The following is a 23,614-nucleotide window of genomic DNA, read 5'->3' on the forward strand; positions in this document are numbered from 1 at the left end:
GGCTGGTCAGGGAGCTGATGGAGTGTGCCACGGTTTAGTTGATTAGATGGTGTTGGGTGATAGGTTGGACTCGGTGATCTCAAAGGTCTTTTCCAACCTATTCTTTTTTCATTTTTATTCTCATGCATGATTTTTCAGTTCAAAGCTCTTGAGAGGTTCTTCAGCTGCTACTCAGGCAGCATTTTGGCTCTTGTCTCTTTTGTGGAAAGAACAAGGCTCAGGTGTGGTCGGTCTGCTAGTGCAGGCCCTTCAGCTGCTACTCCAGCAGCATTTGGATCTTGTTGTTTGCTGGATGAGAACAAAGCAAGCTGCTCTATTCTTCTTGTCTGGTTTAAATACTGTCCCAAGACAATTAATGCCCTTTGGTAACAGAAAGCTCTGATAACTGGACCTATAAGATGGGGCATATCCAAACATGGCCAGGGGCACACAGTTCAGAGCCCTGTCACAAACTTAATTATACATTCTACATGTTTATCTGGACCCCAGGAAGTGTCCAGGTTTGCACATTCACAGGTGCTTACAAGGTTAATTACAAGCGCTACACATTTGCCTTGGCCATCTGGACCCCAGGAACTGTCCTGGTTAGCACATTCGCAGGTGCTTATCCCATTGTCTGGGCTAGGGCATGTTTGGGGGTTTGACCCTTCAGGACACTAATGTCCAGAAATGTTTGATATAAAAGGAGCAGCATGAATATTTAAACTGCAGAATTTTGGGTCTTCTGTGAAAGCCTCTTCTCAGAACATTAATGCAGGCCAATGAGCATTACAGAACAAGGTGGAATTAGCAAGTATGTCTAATGTGTGCAGGTTCTGCCTACAACAGCAGGCAGAGCCCCTTGCAAAGGAGAAATATGTAAACTTCTAGAATTTAGCACGTGGAAAAATAACTATGCTGCCTACTGGCACTGTTTCAGAAGCATATGGCTGGCTTTTCAATACACAAACTACTCAGGACAAATAGATTTGTTGCCTTTTTATTTTTTTTACAAAACAACCCCCCAAATTATTATTTTTATTTTTAATTTTTCTTGTTCTTATTCCATCTCAAATAATCAGAGAATCAGATGAAACTACTAAAGCTTTTAAATGTTTGAGGGACACCAGATAAGGAGAGAGCAGAGTGAAAATGGGCAGAAAGCTGCTGGGCCAGGCACTACCTAGAACAAGAGAAGCTGGATGATGTGAGGGAAGCTGATCCATTACTTTGGTTGATATATGGCATAGCCTGGGAGTTTGGAGGCTAGTTAGGTTCCAGTCACAATCATTTCTAGATCGTCTCCAAACATAGACACCACTGCATCACATTATGGGGAGAAAATCCAGCATCCATTTGACAAGAAAATACTTACTTCTTGGTGCAAGCTCTAGAATGATATCACAGTATCACAGTATAACCAAGGTTGGAAGAGACCCCAAGGATCATCAAGTCCAACCTGTCCCAACAGACCTCACAACTAGACCATGGCACCAAGTGCCACGTCCAGTCTCCCCTTGAACACCTCCAGGGATGGTGACTCTACCACCTCCCTGGGCAGCACATTCCAATGACGAACGACTCGCTCAGTGAAGAACTTTTTCCTCACCTCGAGTCTAAACCTCCCCTGGCACAGCTTGAGACTGTGTCCCCTTGTTCTGGTGCTGGTTGCCTGGGAGAAGAGACCAACCCCTTCCTGTCTACAACCACCTTTCAGGTAGTTGTAGAGAGCAATGAGGTCACCCCTGAGCCTCCTCTTCTCCAGGCTAAACAATCCCAGCTCCCTCAGCCTCTCCTCATAGGGCTGTGCTCAAGGCCTCTCCCCAGCCTTGTTGCCCTTCTCTGGACACGTTCAAGTGTCTTGGTGTCCTTCTTAAACTGAGGGGCCCAGAACTGGACACAGTACTCAAGGTGTGGCCTAACCAATGCAGAGTCCAGGGGCAGAATGACCTCCCTGCTCCTGCTGGCCACACTATTCCTAATGCAGGCCAGGATGCCATTGGCCCTCTTGGCCACCTGGGCACACTGCTGGCTCATGTTTAGGCAGGTGTCAATCATCACCCCCAGGTCCCTCTCTGTTTGGCAGCTCTCAGCCACTCTGACCCCAGCCTGTAGCTCTGCATGGGGTTGCAGTGGCCAAAGTGCAGCACCCGGCACTTGGACTTGTTAAATGCCATGCCATTAGACTCTGCCCATCTGTCCAGTCAGTCGAGGTCCCTCTGCAGAGCCTTTCTACCCTCTAACTGACTAACATCCGTTCCCAACTTGGTGTCATCTGCAAACTTGCTGATGACTGACTCAACCCCCTCATCCAGATCATCAGTGAAGATGTTAAAGAGGATGGGGCCCAGCACTGATCCCTGGGGGATGCCACTGGTGCCTGGCTGCCAGCTGGCTGTGGCACCATTCACCACCACTCTCTGGGCTCGGCCCTCCAGCCAGTTCCTAACCCAGCACAGAGTGCTGCTGTCCAAACCACGAGCTAACAGCTTAGCCAGCAGTTTGCTGTGGGGGATGGTGTCAAAGGCCTTGCTGAAGTCCAGGTAGACCACATCCACAGGCCTCCCCACGTCCACCAGACGGGTCACCTGATCATAGAAGTAGATCAGGTTGGAGAGGCAGGACCTGCCCTTCCTAAATCCATGTTGGCTGAACCTGAGCCCTTGGCCATCCTTCAGGTGCGCAGTTATTGCCACCAGGATAATCTGCTCCATCACTTTCCCTGGCACTGAGGTCAGGCTGACTGGTCTGTAGTTTCCAGGTTCCTCCATCCGACTCTTCTTGTGGATGGGGACCACATTGGCCAGTTTCAGTCATCTGGGACCTCTCCAGTGAGCCAGGACTGGAGGAAAATGATGGAGAGCAGCTTGGCAGCTCATCTGCCAGCTCTCTCAGCACCCTGGGATGGATCCCATCCGGTCCCATGGACTTGTGAGTGTCCAAGTGGCTCAGCAGGTCCCGAACTAATTCCTCATGGATTTCCGGGGCATTACACTGCTCCCCGACCCTATTACCCAGCTCAGGAGGCCACTCATCCTGGACTCCTACCTTGCTGTTAAACATTGAGGCAAAGAAGGTGTTCAGGACCTCAGCCTTTTCCTCATCTTCGGTCACCATGTTCCCCTCCAGGTCCAGTAAGGAGTGCAGGTTCTTCTTGCCCTTCTTTTTAGCGTTGATATATTTGTAACAATGCTTTTTGTTGTCTCTCACAGAGGTGTTCAGCTTCAGTTCCAACTGGGCCTTTGCCTCTCTAATTTTATTCCTACATAATCTAACCACTTCCTTGAACATACCTGGAGAAGCCTTCCCCTCCTTCCAAAGGTGACACAGCCTCTTTTTTCCCCTTCAATCCTCCAGGAGCTGCTTGCTCATCCAGGCCCAGAGCCTTCCCCGCCGGCTCATCTTTCGGCACATGGGAACCGCCAGTTCCTGTGCCTTCAAGAGCTCCTCTTTGAAGCAGCTCCAACCCTCCTGGACCCCTTGGTTCTTGAGGGCTGCTACTCAGGGAACTTTACGAATAAGTTTCTTAAAGAGGCTGAAGTTTGCCCTCCGGAAGTCCAAGGTGAAGGTTCTGTTGGTGCTCCTCCCTATCTCCCTGCATATTGAAAACTTCACTATCTCGTGAAGTTTTGCCTCCAACTTCAGCATCCCATGGTCACATCTCCCACCAGCCCTTCCCTATTGGAGAGCAGCAGGTCAAGCAGAGCCTGGCCCCTGGTAGGCTCGCTTAACAGCTGCGTCAGGAAGAAGTCCTCTATTTGCTCCAGGAATCCTCTGGACTGCCTTCTCTCTGCTGAATTAAGTTCCCAGCAGATATCTGGCAGGTTGAAGTCCCCCACAAGGACAAGATCTGATGATCTTGAAACAGCCTCCAGTTGTTTGTAGAATAATTCATCAACCTCCTCATCCTGGTTGGGTGGTCTATAACAGACTCCAACCAGGATGTCAGATTTGTTGGGCTGCCCTCTGATTTTAACCCACAGGCTCTCAATTCCCTCATCTTCCACCTCAAGTTCTGAGGCAGAAAGTGTCTCCCTAATATACAAAGCCACCCCTCCTCCTCTCCTCCCTCGCCTATCCCTCCTAAAGAGCCTGTAGCCCCCCAGTGTAGCACTCCAATCGTGCCTGTTGTCCCACCATGTTTCTGAGATGGCAACTATATCATAGTTGCCCTGGTGGATTAGGACCTCCAGCTCATCTTGCTTATTGCCCATGCTGTGTGCATTGGTGTACATGCACTGCAGCTGGGCTCCCGACCTCTCAACTGACCCTACCTTGTGCCCTACTCTTACCTCTGCAGAGGGACCGATGTCTTCACCCACCCCCTTCAGACCTAGTTTAAAGCCCTCCTAATGAGCCCTGCCAACTCTAGTGCTAGGACTCTCTTGTCCCTTCTAGATAAATGCACCCCATCAGGACCCAGCAGGTCAGGTGCTGTAAAAGTTGCCCCATGATCAAAGAAACCAAAGTTCCGCTGCTGGCACCATCCCCTGAGCCAATTGTTGATGGTGTGGGTTCTCCCGTTCGTCTCAGTGTCCTCCTCTGCCACTGAGGGAACTGAGCAGAACACCACTTGAGCTCCTGCCCCATCAATCAATTGTCCAAGGGCCCTGAACTCCTTCTTAATTGCCCTGGTGCCCTTCCTGTCGATCTCATCACTCCCAGTCTGTATTACCAGTAGAGGGTAGTAGATGGTTGTTACAGCCACCAGGGACCGCTTGGCCTTGATCTCCCCTCTGGATGGCTGCTCCTCAGCCCTCTCATCCCCACCGCCCTCAGCCTGCAGGCCTCATATTTATTATGCAAGGGCAGCGGAGGAGGAGGAGAGGGCCGGGGTGGATTTCTCTTGCCACCCTTGTCAGGGACCTGTGTCCATCCCTCTCTGTTTTCAGGGGCCCATCCCTCAGCAGGGGAGATCTGCAGAGCCTTCTCCCACAAATCTAACTCCCTTTCGCTTTCCTTTATTGACCTCAGCCTAGACACCTCCTCCTTCAGCTCGGCCACTTCATCCTTCAGCTCAGCCACCAGGCTGAGGAGAAAGTTCACCTGCTCACACCTGACACAGGTGTCCTCTCCCTCTCCCTCTCCCTCTATTCCAAGTGCCAGGCTGAAGCACTCTCTGCAGCTGGCAGCCTGGACTCCAGCATGCTGGAGAAACAACTCTGTCTGGGTAGATGCTGTTTTTCTACCCTTGGTCCGAGTAATGACCATGGTGCAGCGTATGAGTGAAAACAAAAAAATTCTTTTTTTTTTTTTTTTTTTGCAAGCAGCTGAAAGGCTCTGGAGCCAAACTGGCGCCGCCCGCACAGCCCACCCAGGATTTAAATCTCCCGCGGCTGACGTCAGGCACTCGCTCCCGTGCACGCTCGCGAGAGCACGAGCCTGCCTCAATCCCTGCCCCCCAGGAGTCCTCCCGACCCACTAAACCCCAAAAGCAAGGCAAAAAGCCAAGCAGAAACTCACAAAGCGAGCGGTGCTGTCCCGAGGCAGCAGTTCTGACCGGCTACCGAGCCAAACTGGCTTGATATACATCCATGACAGCCCCTGATAGCTCCAGCATAACTCCATGTAGTGAAATTAGGGGGGAATCAATTTCTGAGCTTTACTGTGTCCTTGTTTGAATTTTCCAGTCTATTTAGGAGTAACTGAAATACATTACCTATAAAAACAAGCAGGACTTCAGCATCCTACAAACCTGGCAGTTCTGTATTTAAATGTAATTAACTCCTAAATAATTTACACGCTCCTTTCTCTTCCTATAAACTACATTTAATACCAAACAAAGCAATCAGGAACTTTTTATTGTTGCTGCCTATGTACTTCATGAAGTTTAACAAGGACAAGTGAAGGGTCCTTCATCTGGGGGAGAATAATAACAGGCACCAGTACAGGTTAGGGGCTGCCCTGCTGGAAAGCAGCTCCACAAAGAAAGATCTTAGAGTCCTAGTGGACAGCAAGTTCTCCATGGGACACCAGTGTGTCCTTGTGGCCAAGAGGGCCAATGGTATCCTGGGGTGCATCAAGAAAAGTGTGTCCAGCAGGACCAGGGATGTTCTTCTCCCCCTCTACTCTGCCCTGCTGAGACCACGTGTGGAATACTGTGTCCAGTTTTGGGCTCCCCAGTTCAAGAGAGACAGAGACCTGCTGGAGAGAGTCCAACAGAGAGCCATGAGAAGGATTAGGGGACTTGAGCATCTCCCCTGTGAAGAGAGACTGAGAACTGGGGCTGTGTAGTCTTGAGAAGACTGAGAGGGGATCTGACCAATGTCTATAAACATTTGATGGGTGGGTGTCAAGTGGAGGGGGCCAAGCTTTTTTCAGTGGTCCACAATAAGACAAGGAACAACAGGTACAAGCTTGAACATAGAAGATTTCACCTCAACGTAGGAGAAACTTCTTTACAGTGAGGGTGACAGAGCACTGAACAGGCTGCCCAGAGAAGTTGTAGAGTCTCCTTCTCTGGACACATTTAAAAACTGTCTGGATGCATTCCTGTACAGTCTACCATAGGTAATCCTGCTTTGGCAGGCGGGGTTGGACTTAGGATCTCTGGGGGTCATTTCCAACTGCTAACATACTGTGAGATATATATATTGTGACTGTTTGAGGCTGTGCCTTTAAGGAAGGGGCACTCTGGCTAAATGTTTATAAATATTCTGTATTCTAAATGAATTTCATTGGCGAATTAAGGGGGAGGTGAGATTGTAAGACCCAGAGTGGCTGGAACTTTCGTTTTGTTTCCTCCCTTCGCTCTCTCTTCTAGCTGGAATGCTTCTGGGTGTCTGGCCAAATAACAGATAAGAGATACTAACTCCCTGTACCTAGACCTCTGTCTGCCTTGCTAACTACCCTTTTCTCTTTTCTAACCTTCTTTGGGGAGGAAGGGAGGTAGGGGGGTGAAGGGGGTACAGGGGGAAGCCCCCTCTGTCGGGGGTCTGGTCTCTGTTTTGTTTCTTTGCTGTATATTTCTGTATATATTGTAAAATTCTGTATATTCGTGTACATAATTTCCCTGCTGAGCATTGCTTTGTAAATACAGCATCCCCCTCGCTTACCGGCTGGGCTAGTTCATGGGGTTTTTTCCCTCACTTCTTAGTGGGGGAGGGAAAGCAGGGCTTTTCCTTTCAACCCACCATATATATATATATATATATATATATATATATAGAGAGAGAGAGAGAGAGAGAGAGAGAGAGAGAGAGAGAGAGTCAGGCAACAGAATATGAAGATGGTTTTTATACTGTGAACACATGCATAGAAATCCTGGCAGTCATTAATGGATTGGACTTTGCTTGGACTTTACATACCTGAGGGATCTGCATAGGTACAGGTGCATAGGCTTATGGAGGAGGACAGCAATCCCATGACAGCAGCCATTACCCCAGAGGAACTGCAGAAAAGCACTACCACACTTTATTTTAGTATGCTATAAAATTAATTATTGAACTTTATTAGGTACTTTAATACCAAGCATACTTTAAAGTAACAAAAATTATTGTCATTATTACTTTTTTTTTTACAGAAAACCAGGTATTTCAACTTTTTTTTTTTTCTTCTTTTCAGTTTGTGGACTTAAAAAAAAAATTACAATTGACAAGTTACAATGGAGTGGGATGGGAAAAGAGTAACATTAAAAAAGATAAAACATGCTATCCATACTGAGTCAACATTTAGTGATGGTACATCCTGGAACACCTCTCTTTTTGACTGTGTCCAATTGGGATGTATTCACTGAGCTGCCCTGGCAAGGTTGTGAGGTCTTGTGATGACACTTGGATTTTTTTTTTGCACTGTTACTGTATATTTTAAAAGGGATTATACAGAGTCACCACGATGCAAAACTTAGTAATCCATGACAAAATAATATAATACAGAGAAACCCTGTTTCACTGATTTCTGTTTCAGCAAAAGTGCCATGACTACAATAATGTGAGAAAGAGGTAAACCTAAGGAGCAAATGAAGATGGTCTTAGGATAGCAAATCCACATAGCCAACCCTTTCACAGGCTTTTGAGGCCACAGTGTGGCTGTGAGCTAAGGAGTGAATGAGGATGGGCTTCACCATGACACCATTTAACAGGGACTCTTGAATGTGTCTGTCCCTTAAGGATGTGCGTTTTCCAGCTGACACTGATTGGACTATTCAGATTTAAAAACCTATCTGAAATGGGATCTTAATGAATTTATGCACCCTCATGTGTAAACTACTTGATTTTTACCTTCTATCCCCTTCAGGTCAGTAGCTGGTACTAAGAAAAGGTTTATCGTGGTTGATTGATCTTGAGTGAGGTGTTTGACCAGCTCTAACACTGGTCCTGTAGAAGTCAGGACAGTCTCCTACATGCAGCTACAAGAGGAGAGCTGGATTAAAAACCCAACCAATCAAACAAAAAAACACCCAACCCCAACCAAACCAAACCCCAACAACAAAACCAACCAAACAAAACCAAAAAAGCTTCTCAAATTCGCACATAAATTTATTTAGCAGTCACCCACACCAGTCTCTAAGACAAGCAGTGCCACACTGGTACCTTAGTAGCTAGATAGAAAAATTACCTAATTCCCTCCATTTATTTATTGACAGTTTGCTCAAAGATTTTTTTTCTTTAAAAATAAAATAAAATTTCTGAGATTCATGCATTGAATTCTGGAATAATTTGCATTGTGCAATCAATAGTTAAAAAACAGTTTTAGCTGATGTCATATCTTTGGTGTATGGTATTATTTGGGATCATCATGATCAACGAATTGTTATTTTAGCCAAAACCTACAAAATTCAAAGAATGAAGCAAGAAGCTTAAAATAAATCTGAGGAAATTAACTTTGCAGTGTTCATTTGGGGCTGGAGTCACCTGTGATATGCAGGAGAAAAACTGGGACCAGCATGCTCCTGCCCAGGTAAAGATGCCTAGTAGGTATTGGAGAGGAATGCAGTAACAAGTGTCTCTGCTTCCTTCTGTTGCTCTGTGCCTGGTGCTTGGCATCCAGGCCTTTAGCTTGGTCTTTCTTGGTACTCTTTGCCTCCCTCTGTTTCACTCCTCAATGGCTTCAGAACTGAGGGTACCCTTTGGGGAGTCCCTGTGGAGGGAAGCAACAGCCGCACCAGTGCCTTGGGGCTTTGTGTACCCAGCCCTCACATACCTACTGGCAATGTGTATTTGTATATTCATTTATGTATTAAGGTCAGAAGAGGTCATTAGATCACCTTGCCTGATTGGTAAGAGCAGGGGCCAGAGAGTGACACTCAGCAGTTATATGGCAGAACAAGGAAAAGAATTGCAATGCCCCTGCAGTGACAAGTTATAGGATACATTTAGGGGTAAATTAATTTCTCCTGTTAAAAAGGAAATAAAATGCTTTAATTTAATCACTTTAAATACAAACACTTCTGTGTACCCTGGGAAATTATAGTACTATGATATTCAGTCAGATGTACCTTATAGTATATATGCTTTATAGAACTAGAATATAGTTCAGAAATAACTCTTCAGTCTAAAGTTTGTTACAGACATAGATTAATTGGAACACATATGCAGTAAAAATTGAGAAGCTTTACAGTTTTAGTCAACTTATCATACAGTGAATTAAATGAAGCGCAGTGAAAGTTACGCTTTTTCCACTAGGTAATGGAAACATTCAGAGCATCTACCTATAAATGCTAGTTTAAGAGAGATACCTTATGAACTTCTTGACTCCTGGGATAGGAATGGTCTGAAATTAACTGCTTCTCTACTGTGAAAGGTTTTAAAGCTTTTTGCTTTCTGTCCGAATTAAAAAAAAAGACATTTACAAACCTCTTCGATACATATATATTACATATGTTTGCCTAGCAACAACTACACCCCCTTTTAATGTATTTCCCTTTTCATGCATGTCTTCTGGATGCTGTACTCAGCAACAGTTTCTAATGAGCTGGTGTGTAGTTCATGATTGCATTTCTCTTCTGAAAAATCACTTCCATGTCTGGCTGATCTATGGTGAGGAGGTGGCGCTTACCCAGCAGTCATTTTTGCGCTTGTCCGTGGTCCTTGAGTCGGAGGCCCTTTCCCAAGCTTCTTCCCATTTTAATGTTGATGTACAAAAGCTGCTATTCGTTTTGTTTTGTGCTCATTCTAGTGAGGATTGGCTTAGTAAGACTGTGCAAAACAGAGAGAAGAGACAGAAGATGATTTACTGCCAGCAAACATAAAGATGTTCATGCTATGCCTGTCTCAGGGCAAGGCTTCTGATCACTATTCTAATACATTTCGTTATTTACATTTTAATGTCTCGTAAAAAAAAAAAAAAAAGGAAAAGTTTAATCTTCAGGTATGACAAGGATTTATAATCTGGAATTCTTAAAATTGAGTTTTCATCTAGTCCATGTAAGATGTCAAAATAACAAGATTGTTCCCTCTGAAGTTTGAAAAATGAAAACGAAAATCCAAAGCATATAGGGCAAGAATTGAGTTAAAATACTGACATTTCTATTTTGTAGCAATGATTTCTTTCACTCCCCTGAGCACACAATCCACGTGCATCAACAAGATAAAATTCTGCTTTGTGTTAAAATTAGAAGGCGCAGAGCTCAATGAGGACAAAGGTGTTTTCAGTGCAAACTCACTCTAAAAACTAATGCTCACCCACCTAGTTTCCATATCCTGTCAACAGAGCAGCACATGCAGGACAGCTGATACCAGCTGTGAGTGGACACCTAGCTGGAGGTGACTGCCCTAAGTTGGTGCTGGAGGGGCAGGGCACAACAACAGGGCTATGAGAAAGTCTATTTACAAGCACACACCTACATGCAAATATCAAAACCTAACTACTCCAGCAGCTGGCACTGAACAGAAGGTCTTATTTAGATAAACTCTCCTGGATCACTCAGACCAAACCATGAAGTCTTCTGCAGGCAGCTGCCCCCTTGCCTTTTGTGATAAGATCACTGGCCAGAGATGCTACAAGCCACCTTCATCACACTCTCACTCCCCTCATCATAACGCAGGTGCTTCTGCAGGAGACTTCAGGAATGCAGAACTCAGGGGAAATCACAATTTTGGAGAAAATAAAAGAAGAAACAACAGTGTGAAGCAACAGTGAACTAAGAGCTTCAGAATTAGAAACTCAAAAATGTTACTGTAAGAAGACTGAAATGTTTCATTCCTGCCCCCACCATTATATGGAGCTGCCACCTTCTTCCATTCACGTCAATTCCTCACATGCCCTGACTGTCATGGTCACCTTGGCATGCTGCTAATTCACCCACAGATGCCAGGGACAATGATGGCCTGTAGCAGGATTCCCAGACCTGTGAGCTTGGGATGGTGGTACCACGAACCAGGGTGCCTAGTGCTGGCTAACTGCTAAGTGAGAAATGCTTTTATTTTGTGAGGCTCTTAAGATATAATTGGTGAAAGTTAAATCCAGGGAAAGCCAAAGCTGTGTGGCAAGGAGCATGTGCCCTGACACTGGTAGGAACAATCTAAACTTAACAGAACTGAATGAACCTTTTCTTTCAATGATTTGTAATTATAATTTCATATAGCTGTGTCATTCAAATCCTTAACAGTGCTAACTGGATTCCCAGCACTATTAAGTGCTTCAGTTGCAACACACTGAAACCTTCAGAAGCTACCTCAACAAATTTTGCACCCAGGTGTTATACACACAGAAATAAAATTCAAGAAATGCCAGAGGTTGGCAGAAATAAGTCATTCACATCCAAAATTCATCAGTCTGCTTCATATCACATCATAGGCTTTTGACTCCTTGAAGTTTCTTTTCTTAGAGCTACTTACAACCCTTTTCTAGTTCTGTTGCCTAGAAATCAGTTAATGAAAGCAGACTTCATCAAAGCTACATTAACTTTGCTGTTAAATTCTCTACTTAAAATCTTGAGAGGCTGATACCCTGACAACATAGTTCTTATTCATATCTGACCCATTCAATTAAGGCAGTCACTTCTGCTGACTGCAGAGCTGGGGTACAGTCAGCCTGGAGGGATTTACATCATTTTAGTGTTCAGGTACATTTTCAAGAGGGGACACTGATATTTCTTTGTTTTGAAGATGAATCACAGTGAGATTTCCAGGTTGCTCCTTGTGTAAGTATAAAGTATGGACTGAATTTCAGATAGCCCCTTGCATGCTATTACTGTAATGCAAGTCAGATGAATAGCAAACAGAGAGAGAAAGGCAAACCTTCTAGATTTGAGTATCTATTGTCTCCAGTAATCTTAACACTTTACATCACTACTTATTACCAGCCATATTTATATGATTTTCTTTGCCATTTATTTCATTGGTGTCTAGAAAATAACAGCTTTCCAAGTCTTAGTCTTTTTTTGTTGCCTTCAAATACACACAGTGACTGAGCTAAAGAGGAACTACTCACACCAAAAATAATCACACCAAAATGTGTGCTCTTCCAAAACCATATCAGCTGGCAGAAACCCACAGACTAATGAAGCACCAGAGATTTCTTCCCAGTTCCTCCACAGTATTCCTCTAGTTTAGAGAGTGACACAAGCTTTCTTGATTGCTGATGCTGTGTTTGGTATATGGCAGGAGATGTAGGAGGAGATAAAGGTTTGTGGTAGGTTGAGAGGCCAGTTCTCCCACCACGAGCAAAAGAAAAGCCTCAGACAAACGGATTGCAAAAATGGTGGAAAGTTTAAATGGAAAAACAATGACAGTTTTACAGAGAACCACAAGCACTGTGACAAAAGAGAGAGATCCCAAAACATACCCAAGATCATCCCACCCCCACCTGCGGGTACACCCAAAACCCCCCAGGGCTCTTTCTTCCCCCCCCCAACCCAGCCTTGGGCCTAGCCAGGCTCAGGAGAGGCAGCTCACCGCATTACCCAGGCAGCGGTGAGGGAAGAAAGAGGAAGAGAGGACCCCCTGGTGATGTCTTATAGGGGAGCAGGGCTTTACAAACAAGAGGAGCTGGAACCCTTGTTACAGCAGGAAAGTTATTATGTAGTTGCCATCACAGAGATGTGGTGGGACGACTCACATGACTGGAGCGCTGCAATTGATGGCTACAGGCTCTTCAGGAGAGACTGGCTAGGGAGAAGGGGTGGAGGGGTGACCCCGTACATCAGGGAGGCTCTAGATGCTATTGAGATGGAGATCAGGGACAATTGGGTTGAGTGCTTGTGGGTGAAAATTAGAGGGAAGACCAGCAGGGCAGACATCCTGGTTGGAGTCTGTTATAGACCACCCAACCAGGAGGAAGATGTTGATGAAGCATTCTATAAGCAGCTTAAGGCTGTCTCAAGATCTGCTGACCTTGTTCTCATGGGCGACTTCAACCTGCCTGACATCTGCTGGGATCTCAACACAGCAGAGAGGAGGCAGTCTAGGAGGTTCTTAGAATGCATGGAGGACAGCTTCTTATCCCAAGTGCTGCATGAGCCTACCAGCTATGCTTGACCTCCTCTTCACCATTAGGGAAGGGCTGGTGGGTGATGTGGTGGTCAGAGGGTGTCCAGTGACCATGAGATAATTGAATTTTCAGAAAGGTGAGGCAATGTCCCATCTTGTCTTGTTTATATGAAGATGTTCCCTTTAAAACACACATCAAAGCCTATCTGCGTAGCCCAAGAAAATGGCTTGTTTCCCATGTGATGAGAGAGGAGGAATGTGTATTTCAATTTGCCTTTAAATGTGTGTTCCCATTTGCCTCACTGCTGCATGTGACTTTTCTCTCTTGACGCACTGAACACAGTTTGTCCTGGCCTCATTGGAGGTCCTTATGCATTGCTAGGAGAGCCACTTCAGGGGCTCCATTGTGCTTTTGATAAACAGCCAGGCACCAAATCCTCTCCAAATCACAGAATCACAGAACTTTAGGGGTCAGAAAGGATCTTGAAAGATCATCTAGTCTTCCCCCAGCCCCCTCCTGCTGATCGAAGCTAAAACTCTAGCATACATATGGGAGATGTTGTCCACAGATTGTCCTGGAAATAGCTGTGTGGCCAGGAGGTGAACGAATTGTGCTCTCTGGTGTCTAGCCTTGCACTGTAGTTTTGATACAGTAAGGAGCCCTGTGCAGATGGAAGGAAGAAGGGACAAAATTCCTCATCTGTTTCACTAGTAGCCCTCTTTCAGTGTTTCACTCTTCAGCATCTTAGTAAAATTTGATCAATGACTTGTTCACACCAGAGCTGCCTGCTCCTCCTGGCAAACCAGCAGGCAGGATTTGGCAACTGACTTCTCTGCTGTGACTCATGGCTAAGGAAGGCTACCTGAGAGGGCAAGGGTTAAAGAGAGTACACAGCAAACCTTGAACAGTTACTGATGTTTTTATAAAAGTTTGAAATGGTGTGAAGGTTCTGCCCATATGGCATTAGAGGAGAAGCTCATCTCAGCAGAAGGGTGTGTGGCTGACTCCTCTCACAGACTCACGGAATCACAGAATGGTAGGGGTTGGATGGGATCTCAAAAGATCACCCAGTCCAACCCCTCTGCCAGAGCAGGATCACATAGAGCAGGTCACACAGGAACAGATCCAGGCAGGTTTTGAATGTCTCCAGAGAGGGAAAGTCCACAGCCTCTGTGGGCAGCCTGCTCCAGGGCTCTGTCACTGTCACAGTGAAAAAGGTTTTTCCTTATGTTCACATGGAACCTCCTCTGCTCCAGCTTGCACCCATTGCCCCTTGTCCTATCATTGGACATCACTGAAAAGAGCCTCACTCTGTCCTCTTGACACTGCCCTTCACATCTTTCTAAACATGAAAGAGGTCAGCCCTCAGACTCCACTTCTCTAAGCTAAAGAGACCTGAGTCCCTCAGCCTTTCCTCACAAAAGAGCTGTTCCACTACTTTCAGCATCTTTGTGGCTCTGCACTGTATCACATTACATTAGAGGTTGGAGGGGACCTCCAGAGATCATGAGACCAACCCCCCTGCCAAAGCAGGATTAACTAGGGTAGTCTGCACAGGAATGCATGCAGAGGGGGGTGGAATGTGTCCAGAGAAGGAGACTCCACAACCTCTCTGGGCAGCCTGTTCAGTGCTCTGTCACTCTCACTGTAAAGAAGTTTCTCCTGATGTTGAGGTGAAATCTTCTATGTTCAAGCTTGTACCTGTTCTTCCTTGTCTTATTATTGTGCACCACTGAAAAAAGCTTGGCCCCCTCCATGTGACACCCACCCATCAGATGTTTATAGACATTGATCAACCTCTCAGTCTTCTCAAGACTAAACAGCCCCAGGTCTCTCAGTCTGTCTTCACAGGGGAGATGCTCAAGTCCCCTAATCCTTCTCAGAGGTCTCTGTTGGATTCTTGAGTGTAATCACACAGCACTTACAGGATGGCCAGCATGGGTTTAGGAAGGGCAGGTCCTGCCTGACCAACCTGATCTCCTTCTATGATCAGGTGACTGCCTGGTGGATGTGGGGAGGCCTGAGGATGTGGTCTGCCTGGACTTCAGCAAGGCCTTTGACACCATCCCCCACAGCAAACTCCTGGCCAAGCTGTCAGCTCATGGCTTGGACAGCAGCACTCTGAGCTGGGTTAGGAACTGGCTGGAGGGCCGAGCCCAGAGAGTGGTGGTGAATGGTGCCACATCCAGCTGGCAGCCAGGCACCAGTGGTGTGCCCCAGGGATCAGTACTGGGCCCCATGCTCTTTAACATCTTCATTGATGATCTGGATGAGGGCATTGAGTCCATCAGTAAATTTGCAGATGACACCAAGCTGGGGGCAGGAGTTGATCTGCTGGAGGGTAGAGAGGCTCTGCAGAGGGACCTCGACAGGCTGGGCAGATGGGCAGAGTCCAAGGGCATGAGATTGAACACATCCAAGTGCCAGGTTCTGCACACTGGCCACAGCAACCCCAGGCAGAGCTACAGGCTGGGGTCAGAGTGGCTGGAGAGCAGCCAGGCAGAGAGGGACCTGGGGGTACTGGTTGATGGTAGACTGAACATGAGCCTGCAGTGTGCCCAGGCAGCCAGGAGGGCCAATGGCATCCTGGCCTGCATCAGGAACAGTGTGGCCAGCAGGAGCAGGGAGGTCATTGTGCTCCTGTACTCTGCATTGGTTAGGCTGCACCTTAAGTACTGTGTCCAGTTCTGGGCCCCTCAGTTTAGGAAGGAGGTTGACTTGCTGGAGCATGTCCAGAGAAGGGCAACAAAGTTGGTGAGGGGCTTGGAACACAGCCCTGTGAGGAGAGGCTGAGGGAGCTGGGGTTGCTTAGCCTGGAGAAGAGGAGACTCAGGGGTGACCTTATTGCTCTCTGCAACTACCTGAAGGGAGGTTGTAGCCAGGCAGAGGTTGGTCCCTTCTGCCAGGCATCCAGCACCAGAATAAGAGGACACAGTCTCAGGCTGCACCAGGGGAGGTTTAGGCTGGACGTTAGGAAGAAGTTCTACACAGAGAGAGTGATTGCCCTTTGGAATGGGCTGCCCGGGGAGGTGGTGGAGTCACCATCAGTGGAGGTGTTCAGGAGGAGACTTGACAGGGTGCTTGGTTGCATGGTTTAGTTGATTAGGTGATGTTGGATGATAGGTTGGACGTGACGATCTTGAAGGTCTCTTCCAACCTGGTCTATTCTATTCTATTCTATTCTATTCTATTCTATTCTATTCTATTCTATTCTATTCTATTCTTTCCAGCAGGTCTCTATCTCTCTGGACTCTTTCAAGCAGTTCTCTGAGGTCCTTCTTGAACTGAGAGGTCCAGAACTGGATACAATATTCCAGATATAGCCTCACAAATGCAGAGTAGAGTGGGAAGAGAACTTCTCTGGACCTACCACGACACCCCTTCTAATACACCCCAGGATGCCATTGGCCTTCTTGTCCACAAGAGCACACTGCTGACTCACGTATTCCTTACAACAGACTGGAATTGAATCAGATTTTAAAATCACAAGATTTTGTTACCAATTCAATATATGAGCCCTGTGAAAACAGAGCTGAGTGGCATAGCAGGGCTTACTCAATCTGTTGGGTGGCATTTTGTGAAACCTGTTAGTGGCAGCAGCTGAACACCCAAGCACAGGCTGTAGGAACTGTTTCCAGGGCTGTAGAAATGGTTTCAGAGGCATTCAATTTTTTTCTGAATGTCTGTCAAGAGGTGGCCCAAGTTCTCCTGCAGTGAGATGGCTCAGTTCATGGCTGCACAAGAGCATTTTTACTGTCTGAGAGGATGGTTTCAGGGCCCCAGTAGTGATGATGGCTAGAATTAACTACTCAACAGACAGAATGATGTTTTAGTAGACATCCTTTTCAAGAAGTAAAAAAATAGCTGAATGGTCTTGTGGAATCAATTTTGCTGGTTTGCTGGTATCTGTATATGACACACAGCTTTACCATCAACAACTTGTATACTGCCAGTCACAAGAGAAAAAACAGTGCATTGGCACACCTAAAGCTATGCTCCTTACACGTTTAATGCTCTCAGTGACTGCCCTGCTGGCCAGGTCTTACTGGTGCCTGCCAGACTCTGGTCAATTCTCATAGTTTTAAAATCCAATTTATTCTTACATTGCTTTTTCAGCCTGTTTTTCTGTTACATGTACAGGAGGAGACGGCTGTCATCCCAAAGGCTTCAGCTGAGGCAGTGTGCTGCGGGTGGAGAAGAGTGACATAGAGGGAAACATTATTTCCTGGATATTTTTCCTTTTATTTCTTCAGACAGAATTTTTTTTTAACCTAGTGTGACAATAAGCAAAAGTCTCCAGAGAAAACTGCAGGCCTGAGAAATGGGCCAGTGCAAACTGCATGAGGTTCAACAAGACAAAGTGCAAGGTCCTACACCTGGGTCAGTCCAATCCCAGGCACAAATGTAAACTGGGTACAGAGTGGGTTGATAGTAGCCCTGAAAAGAAGGACTTGGGAGTGTTGATAGACAAGAAGCTCAACATAAGACAGCAGTGCTCTCATGCAGCCCAGAAGGCAACTCTATCCTGAGATACATCAGGAGTGTGGCCAGCAGACCAAGAAAGGTGATTCTCTCCCTTTACTCTACTCTTGTGAGACCCTGCTTCAAATACTGTACACAATTCTGGTGTTCCCACCATAAGAGGGAAATGCATCTGCTGAAACAAGTCCAGAGGAGAGCCACAAAGAAGATCCAGGGGCTGCAACACCTATTCTATGAGGATAGGCTAAGGGAGCTGTCTCTGCCGGCACCAGTGTGGGCTGACAGAAGTAGGGCTACCTCAGGTGATAACTTTGCTCCTCATGTCTCACTAGCAACAGCTTTTGGGTCCCTCAGCTGGGCATCTTGGTGCTGCACTGGCATATCTCCCAGTCATATCTCCAAAGCAAGCACAATCTCTGCTCTGCTGCTATCACACACGGCACTGCAGGTCCTGAACAAGGGAGGAGGTTGTGCATCTGCTTGAGGTGGGTACCTATGATAGTTTCAGGCTGTGCCTGCAAGAAAGATAGCTGCAAATTCTCTAGCTGAATAGTTTGGTGTAAAAAGGAAAATAAGAGAGATAATTCTAAATGAATTTCATTGGTCAGATGAGTAGGATGTAGTTTTACAATCTTACATTTTTCTCTCAGTCTCACTCCGTCTCTTTCTGCTGGCATGCTGGCTGCTTTGCTGAAGGACTCTTATCAGCAAACTTCAGATAAGCAATACTAACTTCTTAAAGACACTTTGAGCTAACTAAAAATCCTCTAACATTTCTCTTTTTCTCTTTTCTTCTAATTAACTAGAGGGAAAAGGGAGGGAGAGGTTAGGGGGAGGAGGAGAGGTGGAATCCTCCTGCCCAAGGAGGATTTATGTGCTGTTTGCTTTTTCTAGATACCTGTATAATATTGCAAATACTGTATACTTTTGTACATATTCATTGCATTCCATTATTGCTCGTAAAATACAGCTTCATTTGCTTCTCTGACTGGGTTCAGCTGAGTTTTTGTTGATGTGTGTGGGTTAAACCATCACAGTACCAAACACTGAGATGTAGTGTTCATATTCTGCTGAACAGTGGGCAGTATTTTCCTCCATTTCAATATTTGCACTATGCATGTCTAGAAAAGGAAGATTTTTTTTAAACCCTAATGAATAAACACAGCAAAAAGCCTCCTATTCTTTCTTCTAAAGAGTTTTCTTATACTGTGGAGCATCAGACAGAAGCTTCTTCCTCTGGTGGTCCCTTTCCAGAAGGATCATCAATTTGTCTTTTGTACTTGGTGATGTTTCTGGCAAGTTTGGGATGGGAGTCACGTTTCAAGACAGGTTTGCTGTCATGAGAGGTCTAGTATGCCGTTGGAAGGACTGGAGAGTGACTGAAATGCCTCATCAATAATATCTTCGACATGAAGTAGCTTCCTGTTCTACAGAATTTTAGGCTCAAGTCAAGTAAAATCAGCTACTTGTTGTTTATCTATTTTTATTTCCTCCATGTGGTTTGCTGCACTCTTTCTTTACCCAGATGGTCAAATAAATTGCTGTCAGTAAACATGAGTCCCTGAACAGTGATGTCTAAACTCTTCCTGTTCATTAACTGTTTGGTGAGAAAATATTTTACTTTCTTTACATTCTGCACATTTTATGGAGTTGTTTTGCATTTTCTCCCCTGGAACTCAGGCAATACATAGGTATTTTTGTTTATTACTCTAGCCTTCAAGCCATGTGATCAGACTGCTCAGAAAGCTCTGCATCATCTTCATGGGACTAGATGATCTTTGGAGGTCCCCTCCAACCCAGACTATTCTATGATTCTATGAAAAACTCTAAAGAACTTTGACCTGTACTTGTTCACTGAGACACCTCTGAGGATCCAACCATGTCAGTGTGATAAGGAGCGGGGCAGATTGGCCAGAAACTGCGTGGATTGTCATTGTGTGCTCTTGTTTAATTTTGTTAATAACAGTTTATATCTAGCTTTATTTGCTTGATATTTTACAGGAATTTTCTTTTGCTGGGCAATGTTTGTTCTGAAGCCCCTATTACATGAAGGATCTGGATGTGCTGGAACATGGTCAGAGAAGGGCCACAAGGATGATCAGAGGGCTGGAGCTCATCTCCTATAGAAACAGATCGAGAGAGTTGAGGCTACTCAGTCTGGAGAAGAGAAGGCTCTGAGACCTTATTGTGGCCTTCTAGTATCTGAAGAGGGCCTACAAGAAATCGGGTGAGGGGCTTTGTAGGGTGTCAGGCAGTGATAGGACTAGGGGGAATGGATCCAAGCTAGAAATGGGTAGATTCAGGTTGGATGTTAGGAAGAAATTCTTGGTGTTGAGACACTGTAACAGGTTGCCCAGGGAGGTGGTGGAAGCCTCATCCTGGAATTTCAAATGCCAGGCTGGATGTGGCTCTGAGCAACCTGAGCATGAGGTGTACCTGCCCATGGCAGGGGGTTGGAACTAGATCATCCTTGAGGCCCCTTCCAACCCTAACAAACAGATCTTGTTGACATTGATACAAAGCTCCACTTGTCCAAGCTCGGTCATCAGGGAGGGCTGAAGATGGCACACAGGACCAGTGTGGGCTGCAGGGATGGTGAGCAAGCCTGAGCTTGGGAAGAGTCAATCACTGATTTAAGAATGGTGCTCAGGCTTCACGCTGGTTTGAGCCTGCTTTTCTTTGCAGCAAAGAGGTAGTAGGGGTTTGGCCCTGGGAGAAAGCCAGGACATTGAAGCAGATTCTTGAAGGGAACTGCTGTGCTGCAGCTTATTTTAGTAGTGTGACAGAAACAGCTCTGTTCTTTCCTCAACAGGCTGGATTTCTCCAAACGATTTCTGAATTTATACAGTGATTATTTTTTTCTCCTACAGAAAGAAAGAGGCCCATGACAGTTCTCTGCCCATGATATGTCTGTGAATGAAATTTCCTGAAATAATACACTGACTTTTGATTGTAACATAGCAACTAAAACATTGACAAGAAGTTCGTTTAAACATCTCAGAAAATGTATCAGTGCTGGGGAATCCTAAATGTTGCAGAATAATAAAGACATTTAAACTTTCTTTGTGTGAAGTAAATTTCCTTGTTCTCTGACCAGTGCCAAAGCTGTGTGACCTAGGAGCATGGCACCAATCCCACCTGCCTCCCTGCTGTGCAAAGACACACACCTCCTCAGTGCTTAAATACTGATGATAGATTTCTGCTCTGGAGTGATAGCTTGTGTTGTGTGGCTGGGTTAATGTATGTCTGCTGTCACCCTCCTTGTCAGCCGCTGCTGTCAGTGAGCAGAAGATAAGTAAATCTGTGATGATGCACTTCTCAGAGAGAGCAGGGCTTAAATATTTCATTGCTTCAGACACTGAAACAGCTCCTCCTTCTGAGTCCTTTTCTACTGGTCATATCCTCTCAGACCCTCCCAACCCCGGAGAAGAGCAAAGGTTGCCTGGGTTCCTGAGGCCACAGGGGAACACCAGTGGCAAAATCACTGCACCTGGGGTGAATCAAGCTGCTGCTTCACTCCCAGCATATTTAAAAGTAAGAACTCAAGGAAAAAGAAAAATATCTTTTTTTTTTTTTTACATGCCTGTCAAGGCAGTTGAACCTGAGTTGTGCAGGCCAGGGACAGGTGGCCTAGCACCCATCTTGGACTGTTTGTGTGACAAGTTACTGAGGACCTGATGCCAGGGACTGAGCATCTCCAGTGATGTGGTGACTGATTTCATGTGAGCAAAGCATTGGAAACCATCAGCTGTGATTGTAATTAGGTAAATGTAGTTGTCTCATGGTGTTCCCATAGTGATGGTCCACTGAACCCTGGAGATGAGCTTGGTGGTCATTCCTACAACCCCTGCAATATTCCATCCTCTTTGTCCTCCGAGGTGTTTCTCAAAAGCCATTGCTAGCAAAATCTCAGACTATTGATTGCTTGGAGACAGGAATAAATGTTGACATTTAGATTTCTTTGTTCTCCTGGGCTTTCCTGGCATTGCCTGTAGGAAATTGGTATTGCAAAATACCAATTTGTTGAAGTTTTCTCAGATAGTTCTTATTTTTATCATAGGTAAGCAGTTATTCTAGGGGGATGTGAAAGATGAAAGAAAATCCCCTGATAAACAAGGTCTTGGATACTTTGGCTCTTTTAGACAAACTACCCACAGAACCAAAGGGAAATGAAAGTGTCTCTTTCTTTTTTGTTTGTTTCACACCAGAAGACAGAGAAGACCCATCCTGCCAACACTGCTCATGAAAAAAAGGTCCTTGTTTTCCAGAAAGCCTTAATGAGCCACAAACATTCACAAACCAGGGAGATGTACAAACATGCACAAACGGCACTTCTGAAAAGTAGTTTCCTTCTTATTTACCTCATGTTTCCCAAAAGCTAAAGGCTTTCTTTGCAGTTATGAGGAACAGAAGGATTTGGGTTTTTGAAAAAATAAGATGCATTTTCCTCAGGCTCTGCAGAATAGGATTAGTCCTTTATTTAGAGACCAATATGTTCTAATTGCTTGTTGTAAACTATTACCTGGTTTGGTTTTTAGATTTTGGTTTGTTTTGGGGGTTTTTGTTTTGTTTTGGTTTGGTTTTTTGTCTGGAAGCATGAATTTGTTTGAAGGTGTCACACCATCAAAAAAACTTCCTTTCTGTGTTGCTTTCTTCTATTTTAGATCTGTCAGATAACTTCAACATGTAAGGACAAAACATGACAGATGACTCAAATAGGTGACAGGTCATGAAATATTGATTATTCATGTTCCCAGCTAATGAAACCCATGCCACTGTGGTTACATCTTCTTTAACTGAGATACCTGACCTCCAAATGTTATAACCCCAGTTGTGGTTGCAGTCTAGATTTATGTAGTAATGGGTTTGGTCCCAGGAAATGCTAAAGCGTGTAAATAAGGAATAAGTTTTACTTTTCTTAATCTTGTTATTTTTATTTAGCCTTCCAATCATCCAGGAGGAGTTGCAAGTGTGTTGTAGGACAACAACGGTATAGAATTGTTTTAGTTGGAAAAGACCTCCAAGATCATAAAGTCCAACCAGTGACTTAACATCACCATGACCATGAAACCATGTCCTGAAGTGCTGTGTCTACATGGTTTTTGACCACCTCCAGTGATGGTGACTCCACCACTTCCCTGGGCAAACTATTGCAATACCTGACCACCCTTTCACCAAGGAAACTTTCCCTAACATTCAATCTAAACCTCCCCATGTGGAATTTCAGGCCATTTTCTCTCATTCTATCACTTGGTACTAGGAAGAGACTCACGTCCCACTCATTCCAGCCTCCTTTTAGGTAGTTGTAGAGAACAATGAGGTGTCCCCTCAGCCTCCTCTTCTCCAGACTTAACAATCCCAGTTCCCTCAGTTGCTCCATATAAGACTTGTTCTCCAGACCCCTCATCAGCTTATAATGAATTAGAGAAATGACCTGAAGTTCAATTGTCGTATGTGTGTGGGCAGAACAAGGAACTGTACAAAATGTTGGTTAGAGACCAACTGACAATATGCGCCCATGGGGCTCTTCTCTTATGACATGTCAGGCATAAATGTCCTACCAGGATGCTAAGCAGGAAAATTTGTCTACAAGATGTGCAAAGTGACTACCAGGCTTCACAGCAAGGCCTCAGCTGCATGGTTGGCTGTTTGACACTATACTATAAGAGAAGAGTAGACACACTGTGTGAAAGACAGAGTGGAGCAACAAGAGCAATCAGAAGCCTTGGAAATCTTACTGTAAGAGAAAACACAGGCAACTGATCTGTTCAATCCAGAGGAC

The 23,614-nt window shown here is 45.4% G+C and overlaps 1 protein-coding gene across 2 annotated transcripts in view; it reads right to left on the minus strand.

The window, feature by feature from the left end:
- Positions 1-9,058: 9,058 nt before the first annotated feature.
- LHFPL3 (LHFPL tetraspan subfamily member 3) overlaps positions 9,059-23,614 on the minus strand; it is a 292,431-nt gene continuing 277,875 nt past the window's right edge. For both annotated transcript variants that reach the window (XM_054173904.1, XM_009896103.2), the window contains one exon: positions 9,059-10,115. Coding sequence is in view for 1 of the 2 variants with exons in the window: in XM_009896103.2 (XP_009894405.2) it covers positions 10,087-10,115 (29 nt within the window). In the remaining variant the exon portion in view is untranslated. The remainder of the gene's footprint in view (positions 10,116-23,614) is intronic.

This window comes from Dryobates pubescens, chromosome 27 (assembly GCF_014839835.1).
Source record: "Dryobates pubescens isolate bDryPub1 chromosome 27, bDryPub1.pri, whole genome shotgun sequence".
Taxonomy (NCBI): domain Eukaryota; kingdom Metazoa; phylum Chordata; class Aves; order Piciformes; family Picidae; genus Dryobates; species Dryobates pubescens.